At 36.6% G+C, this 20,154-nt stretch overlaps 1 protein-coding gene across 2 annotated transcripts in view; it reads right to left on the bottom strand.

Moving 5' to 3' along the window:
* LOC131032584 (gamma-glutamyl hydrolase 2) overlaps positions 1-20,154 on the bottom strand; it is a 129,487-nt gene that overhangs the window by 50,074 nt on the left and 59,259 nt on the right. Inside the window, exons 3-4 of one of the 2 annotated variants that reach the window (XM_057963599.2) lie at positions 16,082-16,171; positions 10,278-10,372 (exon numbers count right to left, since the gene is read on the bottom strand). In XM_057963599.2, the coding sequence (XP_057819582.2) occupies positions 10,278-10,372; positions 16,082-16,171 (185 nt within the window). The remainder of the gene's footprint in view (positions 1-10,277; positions 10,373-16,081; positions 16,172-20,154) is intronic. The other variant, XM_057963607.2, reaches the window with a different exon arrangement.

Here is a 20,154-nt window from a genome sequence, read left to right as displayed (position 1 = left end):
AGCAAGTATAAGAGAGGAGTCTCCAGCATTATTTTATTGTTAAATTTGCTAGGTGTCTCCATGCAAGGCGATTTTTCTCTCTTATTGGTGAATTTTGGCGAAGTGTTTTGGCAAAGCAATTGATTGAGGATTCTTTTCTCCATTTTTTCCAGCTTAGCAACCTTTTGGTGGCTGCCATTAATGGCTTAGTGCCATGATTTTCCAAGTTTGGTGCTATTTTTGAGTTTGGCGATTTTTGGTGATTGAAGAACTTTGGCGATTTTCCTTGTCTCCACCATTATTGCTTGTTGTTCCCAGACCTTAATTGCAGATTGTATGCAGATTGGAGTTTGATTGAAGACATTTTCAGATTTTCCAAAGATGGCGCCATAGCTGGAAAATACGATTTTGATTTAGCAAGTGTTTATGCCATTGTTTGGGTGGATTCTATGCATATTTGGTCTCCTCCATCATTCCCTACTTGCTGATGTGTTGCAGATCTGAGCTTATCCTCCATTGTTGCAGCTGGTTCGACCTCCATAGCTGGCTGGAAAATCAATTTTCAGACTTATATTTTGTTCCCAGCTAATTTGTGCCTAGGGCGATTTTATCCGAAGGGCTGATTGGAGGCATTCTCAATCAATTTTCAGAGTTATCTTCCATTGTTGCAGGTCTAAAAGTCCATTGTAGGGGGTTGTCCTCAGAAAACAAATTTTTCCAGCCACCTACCTACCTTGCGATTTCACTTGGGAAGAATTCTTGCTTCATTCCGGAGTTTATTTCTGAGTATTTTATCATTCCCAAGGGTGCTGGTAAGTCTGAAAACTTCATTTCCACATTTGTCTTCACACTAAGTTTTCATTTCCAGCTCTACATACATGCTCAAATTTTCTTGTGTTTGCCTTGGAAGGTTGATTCCCATCAAATTTGTGCATATCAAGGTGATTGCATCATGTTTTAAAGATTTAATTTCAGGTTGTCTTCAGATTTTGTTGACCTCCATTGTTGACTGCGGAAGGTGTCCTCAGACATACTTTGTGTGAAAACAAAACCTTTCACACCTTTCCTTAGTCACCGTTGATCCGGTATACTCCTTTGCACTTTAGTTTACACAATTTCAAAGCATAAGGAGGTGTTAATGAATTTCATTAGGGTTTCATACCCTAACGTTGTCACATTTCGAATCTAATTCTTAAGATCTACCAAGAGTGTGGACTATTTTCTTGACTTCATGCTTTACTTTAGCCTAAAATCATTAGGAAGTCGGGAATTCTATTAAGAATATTGTATTTTTCGTAAGTTCTAACTTCAAGCTTCGTACAAGTGCAACGTCGAAGTCTGGATTTAAGGAAAGAAAAGAACAACAGAAGATACTGGAGACTGGATTCTATCCAAAATCCAAGATGTCATCCAGATGGAAGGAGATTGCGGATACAAACATGCATTTCCTGAACCTGAACCTAATGCGACAACGGATGTTCAGAGTCGGAAATCAAATTCCTTCCCCAGCATATGTAAACATTATGAAGAGTGGTATTTTTCATGCTGTTGGATTTCCATAGTCCATACAATGCAGTGAGCTTATCCTGGAGTGTGCATGATGTTACGATCCTCGCTCGCGAATGATCAAAACTCCTAAGGGCGTTGTTATTGCCTACCTTGCTGAGGATGCGATTGCTGAGGTGTTCGGAATTCCACGTGGAACAAATATGAAGGATGCAACTAAGGATGAATATAAAGAGCGGTACACGAAGAAGATGGATGCATGTAAGAGTATGATAAACAAAGAGTGAATGATTGAGCCTAGGCTTCATCATTCCAAGGCTCCCAAGACATTCATGTACACAGACTTTAAAGAGGAATATGGTGACTTAGTATTGCCGCAAGGTGTAATATTCGATGGATGGATGTTCTATTTCATCCAGGATTGTCTTAGAGGGACATTGGTAAATTGGTCTAGAATCATAAGTGACAATCTGGACTTTCAACAGAGGAATGTAGAGCGGTCCAAGTCATTCGCCATGACTTTCTACTTGGTATACCTGCTTGCACGGTTCGTTTCATACAAAGGATTGATATGTAGAGGTGAAGTCGGGAATGGGCAAGGACAATTTAGGAGTCATGAGTGCTATCCCCAGCTGAACATGTATAGAATTGAAGATTATAAGAGAGTGAATGATGTATTCACCATGTACATCATGCGGATGCTGCAAGGCGAAATCCACAGAAGATTGTCCAAGGAGGCAACAAAGCTAATAGAGAAATATGGATCGTGGCATATTCAGTTTCCCACTTTCACGTACCTTAGGATTCATGGGTTTCAATCCGAACCCTACAGGCTTCCTAGGTATCTATCCGACAGAATGATCTTGTTGGAAGTGGTTAAACAGCTTCTAGAGTTTGATTCCATTCAAAGAGAGAGGCATAGGACATGCATGACATTCCTTATTTCAGTTGGGAAGACATCGGAGGTTTGCCAATCTGCCTTAGCCGCCAGCACTGTGAGGGAGGAGTTTGCATTCTATCGATTTGCAACCTTCAAGAAAAGAGAAAGATTTGATCCCGATAAGAAAGTTGGAAGGATCAGGGGAGAGAAGTTCATCCATAAAGTAGACATAGAATATTATTGGACTGACCTAATGGACAAGCAAGCAATGAAGAGACGAATGTGGTCCAGAATGTCTGTGGATTTCATGAGGAAGTGTGGACTTTTCCTCATTCCTAATCAAGTATTAGATGGCAGGGATCATACGCATCCACAATATGAGATTGAAATGAAGAAGGCAATCCTATTGCCTAGTTGGTTAGAATCAGAGGAGAATGATCTGAATGTATTGATGAGAGAGGTCTTGAGTTTCTCCCATGCATAGGTAGATATTCAGATGAATAAGTTAGTTGATATGGGTGTTCCCTTCACTTATGAAAAGATGAAGCCGGAACAGTCTACTTCTGAAGATGATCAGAGGACTATCAGTGATGTCAAGATTAATGCAGACGAAGAAAGTCAAGCTCCCAAGAGAAGGAAAAACACGCCAGGAGGAGTCAAGGCCAGAGGGAAGAAGATTGAGGAGGTGAAGAAGAAGAAACAAAAGACTATCATTCCTTCACCACCTCTCAGTGTCTCATCAATTAAGGTAATTGAAATAACAGAGCAGAATAAGGAAACCCAGCAATGTTCTAACACAATGATACTGCCAAAAAATATCCAGGAGTTACATGCCACAGCGACATCTGCTCCACCAAATGAGAATGATGATCAGTCGAGATCCCCTACTGTCCTTTTGGAAATTAGTTTGGGAAATGAGGTATACGATTTGACCAGGAATAATCTTGATGATGATGATGATGTTATCTCGGCATTAAGGGGGCTTGATCGAGAGATCTATCTCGATGATGGTATGGAGATGGCTGCTATTCCTGATTGGCTGATGAGAAGTATGGAGAAAAGTAAGAAAATGGTAGAGGTACAGCCTATTGATAACATTGATGATTACCTAGCTAGGAGTGCTAAGGAGAAGGAACCCAAGAGAGTTGAGATTTTGTCGCACATAGTTAGAGATGAGACAGAAATGCGGATCGCGCAGGTTGTTGTTCCTATTGCAAGCGTGACAACAGACATTGCTACTCCTATGGATTTCCAGATTACTTCAATTGCCCTTGGTCGTACATCAAGAGAGAAAGAGTTTCAGGAAGTTGGTGATAATCTCAAGGCGATCAACGCCAAGTTAGACAGAGAAATTGAAGAGAAGAAGTATAGAGAAGAGAATATCAGACTTAGAGAGTATATTGCGGGGATAAGGCGTGAGAATCCCACCCTTATTTCCCCTATTGCATTTGATCATGGACTACATTCACACTATGAGGCAGCGAGAGATACACTCTCAGAGATGGAAAAGTGGATTGAGAGTGCAAGAAAACAGGCGGATGATTTCCTTACTTAGTTTGTCCAGGCATATGATAGGACAACAAGGCTCGTGTTTAGAATCGAGTATTTGGAGGGAGTTTGGGAAGAATTCTGGCCTATTCGGGAGAAGACTATTCCACGCCTCAAGGCTTTGAAGAAGATTCCTAATTCCACCTTGGTCAACGAGAACATTGTGCACAGTGGAGACAGATACGATTTCCATGGCTGGTATTGTTCATTGGCCGTGAACTTATGAGAATGCCCAATTGAGTTGTATGGAGATGGAAGGATTGATTCAGGACATTCAGATAAAGATCCTTGCCTCAATTGAGGAATTATTGGGTGTTGATGTTAGTGATGCTAGTGGTTTACACTTAGCCGAATTAAGAGACAAGATGAAATTTATGTATTTTTGTCAGTTGGACTCTTTGAAGAAGAGTCAGATAGATAACTTGGTCTCTTTGTTGATTCATGTTCATAGTTCGCAGAAGCCCATGCCAGATTGGGAGAATACTTTGGACGCTTGCTCGGATTTACTAGACGTGATTGATTTGCAACAAGATACCTTGCCTAGCATTTCCATGGAGGAGTTAGATTCTGTATTGGCTAGATTCTTGGAGTATGCTAGGAGAGAGAGGGATGCAGGGAGGAATCTTCTAGAAGATTCCCTATTTGATGACTAGGTATCTTTTTACTGGGCCATATGTTGGTGGCACCATTTTTTATGTAAACCATAATTAGGGCAATTCTAGGGTTTTGTTGGCATGATCTTGGTCGTTGATCTTGTATCAATCTTGGCCATCCATTTTGTAAGAGACTCTATATATACCTCCTTGTCTCTCATTTGTAAGGGAGAGTTTTTGTAGAATTGTTGGTATATGCTGCAGTTATTTGAATCATAATAATTGTTCAATTGTTGGTGATTTTGCTCTTCAAATGTTGTCTTTGCATTCATGGTTCTCAATTCCTCCAAGTTAGATTAGAATTTATTTTCATGTATGTTAGATTGAGTGAAAGATTTGTTGAATATATTTGTGAGGAATCCTTAATCCATACCACTAGCCTATTGCCGCTGGAAATTTGAGTAAGCTTAACTTCAATTATTATGCAACCTTTGACAAGCATCAACTTGGATGGTGTCAATGTGTGATGGTAATAGTCTAAAAATCCTTAAGTATACCTTAGACGATTGCACTAAGCTTGTGTCAATACCTATTTGTGAGACCTTGCCTAGTTTGATTCCACTAGATTTGTTCATCATTTCGTACATTTTTAGGCCTATAATAGATTTCCTGAACCCTATTCCTTTTGCCCATTTTTTTAGTAAGAATTAAGTCCGGAGCTTCATTGTTAAATCCTAAGTTGTCAGCACACCTATTCCACATTTTCATGATCGAAGAAGATAATCCTAACATTTGCGTAAGTCCCCAAGTGAACACAGCAATTCACATCGACCATTGAGTTACCCACTCATCAAGACCTGACATTTAGAAACCTTGGAATCATTTTAGTTGATCTTATCCTTAGCATCTGAGGTGATTTTGTTCAAGAGAGGATAAATTACCTTGGTATTTTATTTTGAAATGTTATGTGCATAAAACACACATCAACAGTACATACGCACAGCAACACCTTGTCTTCTGGATGCTAGGAACAGGAAGCTAGTTACTATACCTTGGTCAATGATTGAGGAGAATAAGGGCATCCTTATTATATTTGTTGGTCACTGTATCACACAAATATATTTTTGAAAATCTGTAATAGCTAGAATCAAACTTTAGTGCCGATCCTGTGTACAACTGAGCAACTCAATTACCGGTTCTTGCCAAAAATGGCCGGGTCGTGGTCCTGGTTCATGCCCGGTCCTGGTTCGAGCCTGGTTCGACCTGGGTCCCACCCGGGTCCTTCCCAACCGCCTGGGAAGGACCCGGGTGGGACCCATGTCGAACCAAGGGGGACCCGGGTGAACCCAAGCCCGTGGGTTCCCAAAAACGGGGCTCACGGGTTAGAAAACAAAGAAAAACAATTAAAAACAAAATTTTTAATCTTATTTTAACATTTTGAAACTTGAATCAGTTGAAACTTGAAACTTGAATATTATCTTTTTTGCAAATTATGAATATGATATTACATTTATGATTTACGATATATCAATATCAGAATATTTATTGGCATTGGCAATTATGGATTTATGATTTATGATTTATCTGTTATCATTTATGTATCATTGTATGGGAAAGTTACATTGTATGTTTCATATTTGTATGTTTGAACTGTGAACATATATAATTTTGATGTTTGAAGTTTGAACATATATATATATTAAAAAAACTAAAAAACATATATATATATATATATGTATGGACGAACCCGTACCCGTACCCCAAAAAAAAAAATTTGCCGAATCCGCGAATCCGTACCCAAATCCGAACCTGAACCAGTAACTTAGCTGAGCAACAATATGTAGGAAATCAATATCAGCGTTACAGGTTAGAAAATAACTTCCACCATCTCTGAATTTTTGAATATTGTATGACACTTGATGATTAATGCTATCTTCTGCTAGTAGACACTATTATGATTCAGTGAGTATTTCTTTATGATTTATCGCATATGCTATACATTTTAAAATGTGAGAAACCCTACAAATGTGAAAGACATTACCTGCAAGTCACACAGTAGAACCTTAACTGTTTGGCAAAGCAAGACAATATTTTTGAGAAAACTTAGCAAGGGTTTTTACACAAACAACTAGAGCAAATCACTAGCGGTACTACCATTGAATGTTACAATGTTAACTCAAACATAAACAAGCCAAACAAACGATACATCTACTGTCATAAAATACTGATAAAGTAAAACTGCTGAAACACTCCCAAAGTTACCCCAAATCATGAATAAACAATCCATCTTGAAAACAACAACAATATACCTTAATGACTGATGGATATTTCACTGGTACAGGTCTAGAAAATTCTGATAACATGCTACAGCAGTCAACCCAACAAGGAAAACTCCCTAGAAATTCTAATCAACTCTCACCCAACAAGCCAACAACGAACTTACATCAATAACATGAACTCAACCGCACTCAAACTCCACCCGTTCACTCAGAAACAAGAAGACATCAGTCTAATAGCCACATTCAAACAAGTACAGGTCTGAAAAGTATTGAAAGAACACTGCTACAAGTCTAGAGCAGCAAGCAACACTCTGAAAACCTTTACCAATGCTTGTCCAACACACCCATAATGAACTAGATCTGAAACAATTTCCTAGGAACATCCTCAATCTCCATCATAGCTTGTTGTAGATGATTATGAAAACAAATAACAAGTTTTACTCTTATGCAGGTCTGATCTGGGTGCTGATACAGCAGGTACGACCCTTAAAAACATCATAATATCTTCCTTAAAACACCAAAGTATAGTTCCCAAAGCTTTGGAGTGGCTTTAACACCTCTGCATAAAAAGTAAATAGCCCCAATAACTTAGCATTTTGCCTAGCATACCCTCATGCCATCCTCAATGCCATGGTACGACCTATAAGGGAGAAGTATGGCCCTTTGTTTAGAAAAAGTCATAAATTTCAATTGTACACACTGCAATCAGACTTATACGACCAAATTAAGGGCATAAAATTATTTCAAAACTCTTCATAATCTGTAGTTCCAATATACAGCCAGGAATGTGAGTAGTACAACCTGCCTATAGAGTAGTATCACCTGCTCACAAATCTGCAATACTTCACTGAAATATTAGAAGAAGCCCACCAAATAGATTCACAAATCAAACTTCATCAAAATACATTTAAGTTTCTCATCTCTGCAACACCTAAAACTACAACTCCGATTTGAAATACAGTGGTAGCCTTTGAATGAAACCACAGCAATCTAGCTATGGATTAATTTTCAAATCCAAAACTAGAAAGCTTAAGAGGGTTTCTCTCCTCAAAAGATTGTGGAATAACCCAAGTTCATTCCAACAACATAACAATATCATTCAACATCATATCCAACAATGAGCCCCAACACGTCCTTTTATAGTTTTTTGAAGGAACTTTGCAATTTAAAAATATAATAATTCCCTTTATTTCCCTACCAAATACCTTTTCAAATAATAACAATATTTAATGTGCAAAAGCCCATTAATCTAAGAATCCAATTTCTAAAACACTTAATCACCTTTTCAACGAGCTATTACATTAAGTTGTCTTTAATATTTCCCAATATTAGACAACATCAGTGAAATATTAATTAATAACTCAATAACTCACCCAAGTTGTGGAAAGTACTGAAACTGTATTGGAATCAAACTTTGATCATACCAATGTAACTCTAAAGACTTGGGATGATGATTGGAGCCAACCGGGTGACTTACTAAAAATTGACAGCTGCTGTAAGAAGTTTGGAAGCACATCAGATGCCCGAAAACACTTTTGAAAGTGTCATTGCTATAAATAGAAAACCTATAATACCGAACCTGTGTCCTCCAAGAACTTTGGAGTTCCCACAACACACCAATTAGCCTTTAGAAGAGCTTGGAAACTAGGCTAATTGTACACAAATCACTTTATTAAAAATTGGGACATTACATAAACAAAATAAAATCTCTAAGGTCTAATGTCATCTTGGGTCAATCGTCATTGTAGCAAGAAAATTTCCTCTATAGCAGATAGAGAAAATAGAAAAGAAGATTAAATAAATTGCAAATACACTAAATATTTTTGTAAAAGGCAAAATCAATAAAGGTGAGTGCAAGGATGAGTGGAGGCTAAACAAAAAATTGATCATGTAGGACCTAGACAATTTGCTAGGATTTCAAGGGAACTTGAATTGACCTTATGAAATAGGTTCTGATTCATATTACTGTGTAGAAGGATCTTTGAAAGTCTCTTTTTTAAAGTACCATGAGAGCAACATTATATAGTACATCAAATTGCTTATCAAGATAAATAAGTAACATTCAAAAACAGTTGATACAATGAGGCTAAACAATTCACTCAACCCTATCTGCAGCAAAAATGTCTTTTAATCTCATCATCACTATAATAACAACAAATGTGGATCTGCTCTGCCAATAGAGACTGACCTATTAGTTTGTAAATAACATTAGCAGTCTTGTGGTTTGTGGCATAATTAAGCAACTCAAGTGTCCAGTCAAGAGACAGCTTCCTCCAAAATTTTGAAGTATCCTTTCACTACGAAATATTCTTCCTGACCTCAAGTGGAAACATGCCACTTTTCTAACTCCCAAATGTTTAGTACTTTTGGCCTTTGGTACCAACTTACTCAAATGGAGTGCATAGAGCTCTTCAAGCTTGTATTCTTGCCGTTTATCTTCATCATTGATTGTTGAAAAGAAGAAGACTATAGTCTTTGGTTGAATTTCAAATAAGCTGACCCATTTTTTGGTTGCTAACATAATAAGAATCATGGTTTACGTTTTCGTGCCTCAAATGAGATAACTGTTTTTGTAACATATACATGTAGAGCTAATTAAATTTAATTTGAATTGGGTAGAGTTTAATGGAAGGTAACACTTTCCAATTTGTTAAGATCAATTCATCGTGACATATTTTCAGATGAATTCAGTGACTCATTGAGGGTAAAATTGAGTTCAACATTATTGTGTTGATATACACATAGCATAGAAACGAGACTCAGACTTGGCAAGGTTGACCCAAATCGGGACTCGGCAGGTTTCTGCTGGACTCGGCAAGACTCGGCAAAAAAACAGTTTCTACTGAGTCTTGCCTAGAGCGAGTTCCTGGAGAGTCCTGAATCCCTGAGACTCGGCTCGGGACTCGCTAGGACTTGGAGAGTCTTGGCGAGTCCTGGAACTATGACACATAGTGATCGCTTTTAGTTATCTAAAACTATTAAAGTAATCTAAAGCTTATCTGATGCTCTAGCATATAGAAAAATCAAGTTTAAACAAAAGGAGCTTATGATGTTTATACCAGGATTTGGGTCAGCAAACAAAGTAGCCCATAAGCCCTTAGTGATTGCTCTTATTGAACAGAGATTTTATTCACGTCAAACAAATGTGTGAAAGATAATATAGTTGAAATGAAAAACAGTATTTTTCTATATCTCCTAGTCTAAGTGATATAGAAAATGGTGTTAGTCCAAAGTTTAAGTCTCTTTTTATGGGATTTAGGTTTTTAAAAAATATAAAATAACAATGGCTATGGGATGAATAGATCAACTTTATTTGCCATTATAAGAATAATAACAAAACATTAAACCTAACTAGATACCTTTATCTAAAAAAAATCTCGTCTATATGCAATGATTCTTATTATTGATTATTAACAACATTGTTTAGGAACAATTCATTGTACACATAACTGAAATATGAAGATACGATTACTACAAGTTCAATAAATATACCGCTTGAACATATCGCTTTCCTTTGTTGGATTCCCAACAAATTGTACAGTTGATGGCATCTTTGTTGCATTAAACCTTTCAAGAATATTTTGATCCTGCATTTGGATTGTCTTGTCAGCAACACAAACAAAAAAAAATGTTACATAACACTTCTCTTTTCCAACTAGCATAACTCTAGAGGAATCAAGAAAAACCAAACTAAAAAAAATCATTATGGTGAATATATCCTAGTGCACAATTTTTTTGTTGAGTTGCTGCAAAACATTTAAGTTGAAATCTTTCTTGGACGTTTCATTGTGTTCATCTGTCAATTTGAAGCAGTTAAGCGCTATGCAATGACTATACCCTTGATGTTTGTCCCTGCCTTGTGGAAAGGTGTCATTCTTAAGCTTGTACTGCTCTATCTATTTAAGTCATCGTTTGAAAACAAGTAAAATAAGTCATCATACAAGATGTTGTCTAACAATGAAGATTTGTCCAAGAGAATGAAATTGGTGTTAAGTGTTGGAGAAGTGGTAAATGTTATGGTAAATCGATGTATTAAACAAAGGAGGCGAAGGCTCCTTAAATAGATTTACAAAGATGATGTTTCTAAATGAAACAATCGTGAACTGAAGACAAACAAGGAAACTTCCTAAATTAACTAAGATGACCATTAAAGAAACATTACAATATTTAAATACCCTAAAAGATCCCCAGCCAAGTTGTACTGAAATTTTTCTGATTTTTAAGCTGCTGATTGAAGGTTTTAAGGTTGTTTATTGAGTTTTGTGCTTGAGATCTTGAAGCCAATGGATTGTATAGGGTTTAATCATAAACAGTGCCAATGAACCACAACATTTGAACTTAGAATGCAGAAATAAAATTGACTGATAATTAGTTTCAGAATTCTGATTTTGGAAGAACAATAAAATAATTTTCAGATTTAAGAAATCTAATTCACCAAGGCCACAGCTTGCATACCAGGAGTCCAACGCCTAGCCAAGAAGGGGTTTTTATTGAATAATATGAAAAGAACACAATCTATGAGCTCCCAACTGCTGAAGGTGGCCCTAAATAGTTTTATTTGCTCCTACCATAAATACCAAAAACAAATATTGGAAATCTACTAAGTTCCACGCCTAGCTCCCAGGCAGGATTATTAAATTTACTGACAAAAACAAAAATCTGGATTAAAATCACCCCTTGAAGCCTGCTGAAATCATCAATTCTCTGTAAGAAGATGCCAACAATGAAGATCATACAAGTTTCAACCTTTATCTGAGTTGGTATGGCCAATACTTGCAACATGGAGCTTGCTAAATGGTACGGCCAGCAATGGAATGGTACAGCCAACTTAGAAGAATGTACAACTGGCCTGAGGAACCACAAATTCCTACAAATCTGCCACGTTTCCTCCTTATTTCTGCTGCAAACAATTTTATTATTATTCTTTCAAGCAATTTCACTGAGTAAAATAATTCTCTTGGCAACAATTGGTTTTATTGAATTTTGCTGATCTGATTGCATCAAACCCTTCATGCTTATTTGCTGGAAATTAACCTGTAAATCTGCCTATAAAACACTCCAATTAAGCATGAATGGAATTCCTGTGTTGATTTCCCACAACTGCGATTTGGGTTTCCATCCAACTCACAAATCTCCAAGGAGTCTTCATTCCCAGAAGTTTGAAAGGCTGTTGAAATTCATCCTCAAACTTCAATTCTCCAAATGCTGATCTAAAAATAAACAATTGAATGCACAAATGAGACCCCAAAATATTCTTTATTAACCCCAAACCCTAATCGACCTCTTTTGGGTTTCTTCTTCATTTTAATAAGTGTATTTTATAAAATATTTCTCCCTTAAGTGGTACAGCCACCTTGAGGGTCTTATTCACCATTAATAAAAATCCCACCTTTTAAAATGTTATAACACCTAGGGAGGCATGCCATAGGGTCTCTCATTAATATTTTATTTTAACTTTATAATATAAAATTATAAAGTTACTTTATTGTGGCTTTTAATTATTTCTGTAAATAGCTACCATAATATAAAATTACCTGTTTTACCCATGGATGGCTTTCTATTTTTAGTAAAAGGGTGACTTAGCCATAAATAACATTATTTGCTCAAGGATGAAGACAACCAACTGTCAAAAAGTAGAGTGTAAGTCCTTCCCTGCCTGGAGTAACATCTCATATCCATTGGATTTGCCTACGGAGATGGATAATAGGCAAATCTCGTTAGGGTTTTCTAATTAGATAACCTAGACACTGCAAACCATACCTTCGTCACTTTTGCATGCCATAAGTGAAGTCCATCATCCTAAGAATGCAATTGATTGTTTTGTTAAGTTGAACGTGAAGAAAAGAAGTCATCAACTCAAGTGGAAAAGTCATCGAGGTAATGAAACTAAGTGTAAAGAAAATTGGCAAAATGACCCCTCAAGTGTTAGCATAATGTATTGTTTCTTTAATGGTCGTCTAGTTGTCTTACTTAGTTTAGGAAAGTTTCCTTTTCTGCAATCTGTTAACGATTGTTTCTTTTAGAAACATCGTCTCTTGTAGCTTCTTTATATAGAGCCTTCGTCTCTATTGTTGTTTAATATAACATTGATTTACCATAACATGGTATCAAAGCGGGTTGATGGGGTTTTCTAGGATTTGACAAATTTTTTAATAAAAATTCATAAGCCTCTACCTGGAAATAATTTCCAAATTTTCTTTTAAGAGGGTTTTTTTTACGAAAAAAAATCCGGCAGAACTTTCCAAGGTTTTTGTTTGTGTGGTGGTTCTAGGTTTGTTTTCATGAGTTTTCTGTGAAGGCCATGTGTGAAGACGGCCTCTGATTGAAAGTTTTTTTGAGGGGCTGTTTTTTGTCGTGTTTTTTTGTGACCTGCGTTTTCTTCTGCATTTTGCAAAGGGTTTTCTGCCTTTGCAAGATCCCACAAGGGACTTCTTTTGTTGCGACGGATTTTGAATTTAGGGCGTACACAAGGGCTTTTCCTCCTTTGGCGTTTGATTTTTGAAGCATCGTTTTTCTTCTCTTCGTTGTGATTTTTGTTTGTCTTTTGGCTGCGTTTTTGTGTGTCGAGCTTCTGCAACTACGCAACTTTTTCGCGCGTCTGTGTCCTGCGCGGCAACCGTTTTTGGCTGCATTTGGTCCATGATTTTTTGAGCAATCTCCTACATGCAACGGTTTTGGACAGCAATTACTCTTTCCATGGTGTGGTTGTATCCCGTGTGTTTTTTTTTCCCACGATTTCTAGAGGTCAGTTTTCTCTGTGTTGCGATCTCTATATTTGCTTCTGTGACCGTTGTTTCTGTTCGTTTGTTGTTTTGGCTCATCTTTTGCTTTTTCGTGATTTCTGTAGCCCGTGCAACTTGTATAAGCGACGGTTTGACAGCTAGGGTTTGTGGATGCAGTTCAAGTTGGAAAGGGTTTTTAAATTTTTTCCCATAAAAAAAATTATTATTTGGTGGGTTTAATAATTTCACCTCAAAAATTATTTGATGTGTTTTAATAATTTTTTCCACCAAAATTATTCATGGATTTTTAATAATTTTTTCTCCTTAAAAATTTTTGGATGGGTTTTAATCATTTTTTCCTTAAATTTTTTTTGGGAGGGTTTTATAATTTTTGTCCAAAAAAATTATTGTGGGTTTTGTGCGATTTTTTGCCTTAAAAATCATTTTGTAAAAGGGTTTTACTGTTTTTCCTCAAAAACGAAGTTTTGTATTTTGATCTATGTCTCGGATTTTGTGTCTTGGGTTTTGATTGATTTTTCACCTCAAAAATCGTGCCGAGTTTTGATCGATTTTTTCTCCTCAAATCATGTCTGGTCATCTGTAATTTGCGATGTTCACGTGGGATTCTGGGTTTTGCCTGATTTTATCCTCAAAAATCATGGGTACAAGTGTTCCTGTCTTAGGGTTTTTACCATTTTTTTCCGAAAAAACGATGCTATATAATCTTCAATTTCTGAGTTTGGCGATTTTTTCCTCAAAAGTCGTCGCTTCTTGCAGTTTGTTTTGGGGCATCATGCTCATCTGCAAAAGTTTGTGGCTGTTTTTCTAAAGCAATCGAGGGTTTGCCTATTTTTCCTCAAAATCATGGTTTTGGTTTATGCGGCTGTTCTCGATGTCTCTGGCTACAGGGAGGGACAGCTTTGTTACCCAACATTAGGTTGGGATGGTTTGTGATGATTTGTGGTGATATCCAGAAATTTTGCAAATTCTAGGAGGCTCAATGGCAGGCTCTTGTCACAGAGTGTTCTAAGAAGAAGGGGGCAGCCTTCTCTATTTTTCTCTTGCTAGTTAGAACGATGACCATTAAGGGAGGGTGTTAGCATAATGTTATTTCTTTAATGGTCATCTAGTTGTCTTAGTTAGTTTAGGAAAGTTTCCTTTTCTACATTCTGTTAACGATTGTTTCTAAAAAGAAACAATCGTCTCTTATAAATTCTTTATATAAAGCTTTCGTCTCTATTGTTGTTTAATATAACATCGATTTAGCATAACATCAACCATCCTTTACGTGTTGGCAATATTGTCATTGATGTCAAAATATTTTGCCGCTGTCTTTATATTGTTGTCATTGATGTCATTGAGAGAGAAGAATATATTGTTGATAAAGAAATCAGATCCTTGTTAATTGAACTGATTGAAGTCATTGATTCCTTGCTGTTTGCTGCTCAAAATGCTAGCCAGCCTCCATTTACATTGACGCACGGGGCATATATAAATCTATGCTGGTGGAATTGCATATAGAACAAAATTAAATAAGATACATCTTTGCTAAGGGTTGACCTCATGTTTAAGCACCGTATTTGGTGAGATAAAATTAAAATAAATAGTATTTTGTTTGTGCTGACCCTCCTTGAAGAATTAAAATAAACTAAATTGTTTTATTCCAAGTGTGGCCGACCCCTTGTGAAGAGTCACGTCCTTTGGGCAAAGGGGTATGGTTGGGTATAAAACAAGGTTAAAGTAAGATATGAAAGGCAAGTGTTTAATGCAATATCTTTCCATTCATTAGCAGACTTATAAACAAATCTGAAGTTATTAAAACCAGATTTTATAAGCAAACTTTAAGGAAGTGAATAAGCAGATCTTAAGAAGATATATGAACAGATTTTGAGAAGATATATGAGCAGATCTAAAAGATGAATTATAGCAGACCTATATACAGAATTAAGAGCAGATCTGAAAGGACAGATTTACAGCAGATACAAAAAGGTTTTAAGGCAGTTTTGGGGAGATTTATTTCAAGATATCTAGGATTCTGTTATGAGAGGTTAGTGCCTCTCAAATTCAAGTAGATTGGTGTCTCCATTGGGTTGGTGCCTACAAATCATCAAGAGGGGATTGGTGTCTCTTTTGGATTGGTGCCTACGAAATTTGTAAGAAGATTTTGTACAAGCAATATTTTGCCGTGGTTTTCTTCTGTAAGGGTTTCCAAATAAATTTCTCTACCTCTTATGTGTGTGGATTTTTGTGTTGCGTAATTGTTGCATTCTATGTTATTGATATTGTGCAACTGATATGCTTATGGTATTAAGTTTGAAAATGTTAAAAAAGTTACATAGTAAAAGCTCTAAGTCCTTTAAAAAAATGATATTTCATAGTTTTTCAACTAGCCAAGTTCGAGTCAAAAAACATATATCATATAGTGAAATATAGTCTCACTACAGTCTCCTAGTATTGGCATACTTGAAATATGGTGTGAAATACTCCATGTTGAAATTTCATATATCATATTTCCTTTGCTAGAAAAAACATGCAAATCATTTTGCAAATACAAGCTAGACAGAAGACTTTTACCTTGCTAAGGATCATGCTAATAAGCTCAAAGCCCAAACAAACTCCAAATACAGGAAAGTAATCTCCATTGTCATTCTCCTCTAGTGCTAGCTGAAACATTGAAAAATGGTTGACAGTTATTTAACAAAAAATCAAAAGTAAACTGCAATTTGAAATTTCAAGCAAGTTAGAATTCTTAATAGTAGCAACAACTACACATAATAGTGATGCCAATATACAGTATATTAGGGGAAACACCAACATGCTCTTTCAGGGCTGCATCTAACAACCAACAAATAGACAAATAAGAATTCCATAAAAAAATTCTTAATCCCACATGTTAAACATTATAGACTATAGCATAAGAAGATACTACATAATCATAGGACTGATACATGAGAATGTTAATGCATGGTAGCTTATGCAAGATAAGATATTTCTAACCTTCCTTGTTCTGTTATTTACATGCTTCATGTCTAAACTTATATTGCATATGATTATTGGATTTTACAAACATTGCTTAGCATATTAAATGCTATAAGTTATCGGGTTATTAGCCGATACATACTTGCTATCGGGTGCATAACTATTGGCACCGATCCACATCTGTTATCGGGCTTAATCATCGGGCATATTTGTTATCGGGCTTAATACATACACCGCTTCATTTGGAATTAACAGTGGTTAACAACTGCACCGGTTGGATTACATACATCGTGCATTTTGAATCATCGGTGTTTACATGAACCGATTCATTATCTTGATCAATCATTATATTATATTACAATATGCTATCAAGGTTTTGAACCGATAAACAGCCTTGTGTTAATGGTATAATTACAAAGGCACCGATCAATGGGTGCATTGATCGGTCATGCCTAAAAGGCATGACCGGTCAATACACCAATTGACCGGTTGCCTAAATGATATATATATCAATTGAATTCATTTGGAGATGACATAGAAAACATAAAATGATCTCTCTCTTTCAGACCTGCAGATAAAATCAGAATTATTAGACATCAACATAATTCCTCATATACATTTATAGCATACATAGTTCATAACTTGTTCTTTAATTGAAATTGAAATAACTTTACAGAGAATTGGTTGTTTTATGTAAAAGCTATGTAGGTGGGGAAGAACTACATATTACCTACCATAGTTCTAGTATAAATTTAAAATCTGATATGTTTGTTTCCTTTTCAGAATCCACTATGCTCTTTCACTGAAACTATTTGATGAATAAGCTAGGGGGAGCTCTATGTCCTAAGGCTGATTAAGTTGGATCCTTCTCAAAAAAATGTATAATGGTTAATAGAATCTAGTAAATCATAATTTGAAACACCAAATAAGTCACTTGGGGCTTGTTGTCATGTTTTCACACATCGCTCCATTCAAATGGGACCCCCACTATTTTTTGCTTTCTACGATAGTTTTAGAGTCATGTAGCTATTAGCTTTTATTTGGAGGAAGTGCAAAGTTGAAAATAAAAAAATTGGCCAAGGCATTAAAAAGGTCTAGGCTTCCAGTGCTTTTGCACCCCCCTTCCATTGCTTTCGCAGCCCCCTTCCATTATTCTCGCACCCTCCTTCCAGTTGCAAGGGCACCCCACTTCCAGTTTCATCAGCACCCCCTTCCAATTTCATCGGCACCCCCTTTGTCAATCATTGCAATGGAGTACGAAGGAAAACAAAGATTTGAGTAAGTCAAGTTTGATATAGAATGAAGGGTACCAATGCCTTAAACTCCACATGAAGCAAGTCATTTGGTAAATGCGATGAACAAAGAACAAAGATCCATGCAAAGCACAAGCATTCAATGATGCAAGGTTAATTGCACTAAAGTGGCTTGAGTTGCAAAACTTGAAGCCTTGCATATGCATCATTATATCACATTTAATAGAAGGCATCCACCTTTATGAATTGATTGCAAGTCGATTGAGATTCTAGAGGGCAAATTTCGAAGCTTTGATAATGAAAAACATTTAATGAATGATGTCTTGCCTTTGGAGAATCGATGAGTTTGAATCCCCTATGCGCCACAATTTGCAATTATCATTTGCAATCCATATCAAAGCATTAAATGAAATTGCCAAATAGTCATGATGAGGTATTGATCTCCTTGAAATGCCTATAAGTCTGAAATTGATCATTTCATTTGATCAATTTAAGATCGATATTGCCTTTGTGTCTGCAATTCAATTACTATCAGCAATTCAACTCCATCAAATGTGATTAGTAAGTGTGATTCATGTAATATGGGATCTGTGCGATTTTGATTAAGAGAAGGTGATTCTGAGTTGAGGCGCAGTGATTTATGATCATTATTCAGCAACAAATCGATTCCCAAGTGCAGCGAATTCACCACTCAGGGTGGTGACTTCAATAAGTGTTCATTTACAGGGCATGGATTCTCTACATCTGCAACGAATTTAAGTCTGATTGAAGGCGATTTTTAGAAAAGACTTCTAAGGTTTCAAATTTGATCATTAACATCAACGAATTGCTTATTAAGGCGTAGCAATCACCAAAGCAGCGATTATGATGTTTCCTCAGTGTCTAGCGATTTTGGCATCAATACTTTGCAGCGAGTTCATCTCCATACACAGTGATCTGATCCTGGACAGAGCGATTCACATTTGAGAGCGATTGGAGGTCACCTTGAGGGCACCGAACCTGGTTATTGTCATCAAATCTGCCTATATTTCATCAGGTGAATCACTTTATTACCAGCGAATACCTCTAGCACAGCCAGTATATTCATCTTTCAAAGGTGGCAAATTCAAGCTTTCTGACAGCAAATGAATCTCTGAGATCAGCGAATTATCCTATAAGGTGGCGATTTGTTTCAAGCAAGGATCATTTTGATTATCGAATTTGCCCATTGAATTCATCTCCACATGCAACGAAATTGACAAAGAGACTAAGGCGGCTTTCGATGATAAGTTTGTGAATTTGACATTAGTGAATCGAAGCGATTGTCATACACCTTCACAGCGAATTACCTTATGGAGACGGAATTCAGTGATTAATCAGTGATATATTCATTCAAGGGATATTATATTGGATCAAGGGAATCATCAAATTTGAGTTTCAGTTTGTACTTTGTAGTAAGACAAATCGCAGAGTAGAAGGTGAAGCTTATTTGGTGATATCTTATAAAATCAGATTATGTTTGAAACTGATCCAGCTTATTCTCCAATCTGTTTTATGAGATTTTGATTGTAAAAGCTTTCTTTGTTATATTTTGATCATCTTAGAAGCTTTTGTAAGCAGTTATCATTAAGTGAGGATGATCATGTTTGATTAAGGATTAGAGATGCAACTTAGGGTTCCAAGCCTTTTAGGATTCCTAGCCTAATTGATCAATTCAATGTTGCAAGTAAATGTCATTTAATGAAACCAACTTAAGCATTTCTTATAGGTGAAAGATGGCTGGAGCAAGGCAAGCTCTCATCAAGTAGGATCAATGCACTTCAAGGCACGATGAGAATCAAGCATAGGCAAGACAAGGTCTATATCAAATACAACATCAAAAGCTAAGCGTCAACGTCAAGCACTCAAGATGGAAATTTTCACAATCTTGAATTTCCTTCGGAAATCCAAGAATCATTGTCAGTATGGCCAGATAGAAGCTCCAAAATGCAAGTGATCAAGACGAGATAATTTCAAAAGAGTGAATCAAAGTTAGTAACTCAAGTTGTTTTTAAAAGGGGGCCATTTTGTCAATGAGAAAATAGACCCTCAAGCTCAATTTTAAGTTTTTAAGGCCAAAAAGAACCCCTCTCATGGATCGAACTTCTTGGAGAGTTATAAAAAGTAATTGGGCTCATTCTTACCTCTCCATTTTCAGATCAGCAGCTTGCATGAGGGTTTCAGCATCTTAGGGCTTCCAGGAACGCCAACTTCTAGAAGATTTGGGGGATTTGGACGAAAACCCCTCTCTCTGGGTATCATTTTCCATCAGAATACAACTTCAGTGTGCAGCCTTCTTTGAGGATTTATGAGCAGATCTATCAGTTTGAGGGCAAATTTTCTACAATCGGTTACAGGGCAGACCATCTAGAGGTCATTACTATCTATTTCCAGAGA

Source organism: Cryptomeria japonica, chromosome 3, assembly GCF_030272615.1.
Source record: "Cryptomeria japonica chromosome 3, Sugi_1.0, whole genome shotgun sequence".
Lineage (NCBI taxonomy): Eukaryota > Viridiplantae > Streptophyta > Pinopsida > Cupressales > Cupressaceae > Cryptomeria > Cryptomeria japonica.
Note: the sequence above shows the minus strand (reverse complement) of the source record. Positions and strands in the feature narration are given on the sequence as shown.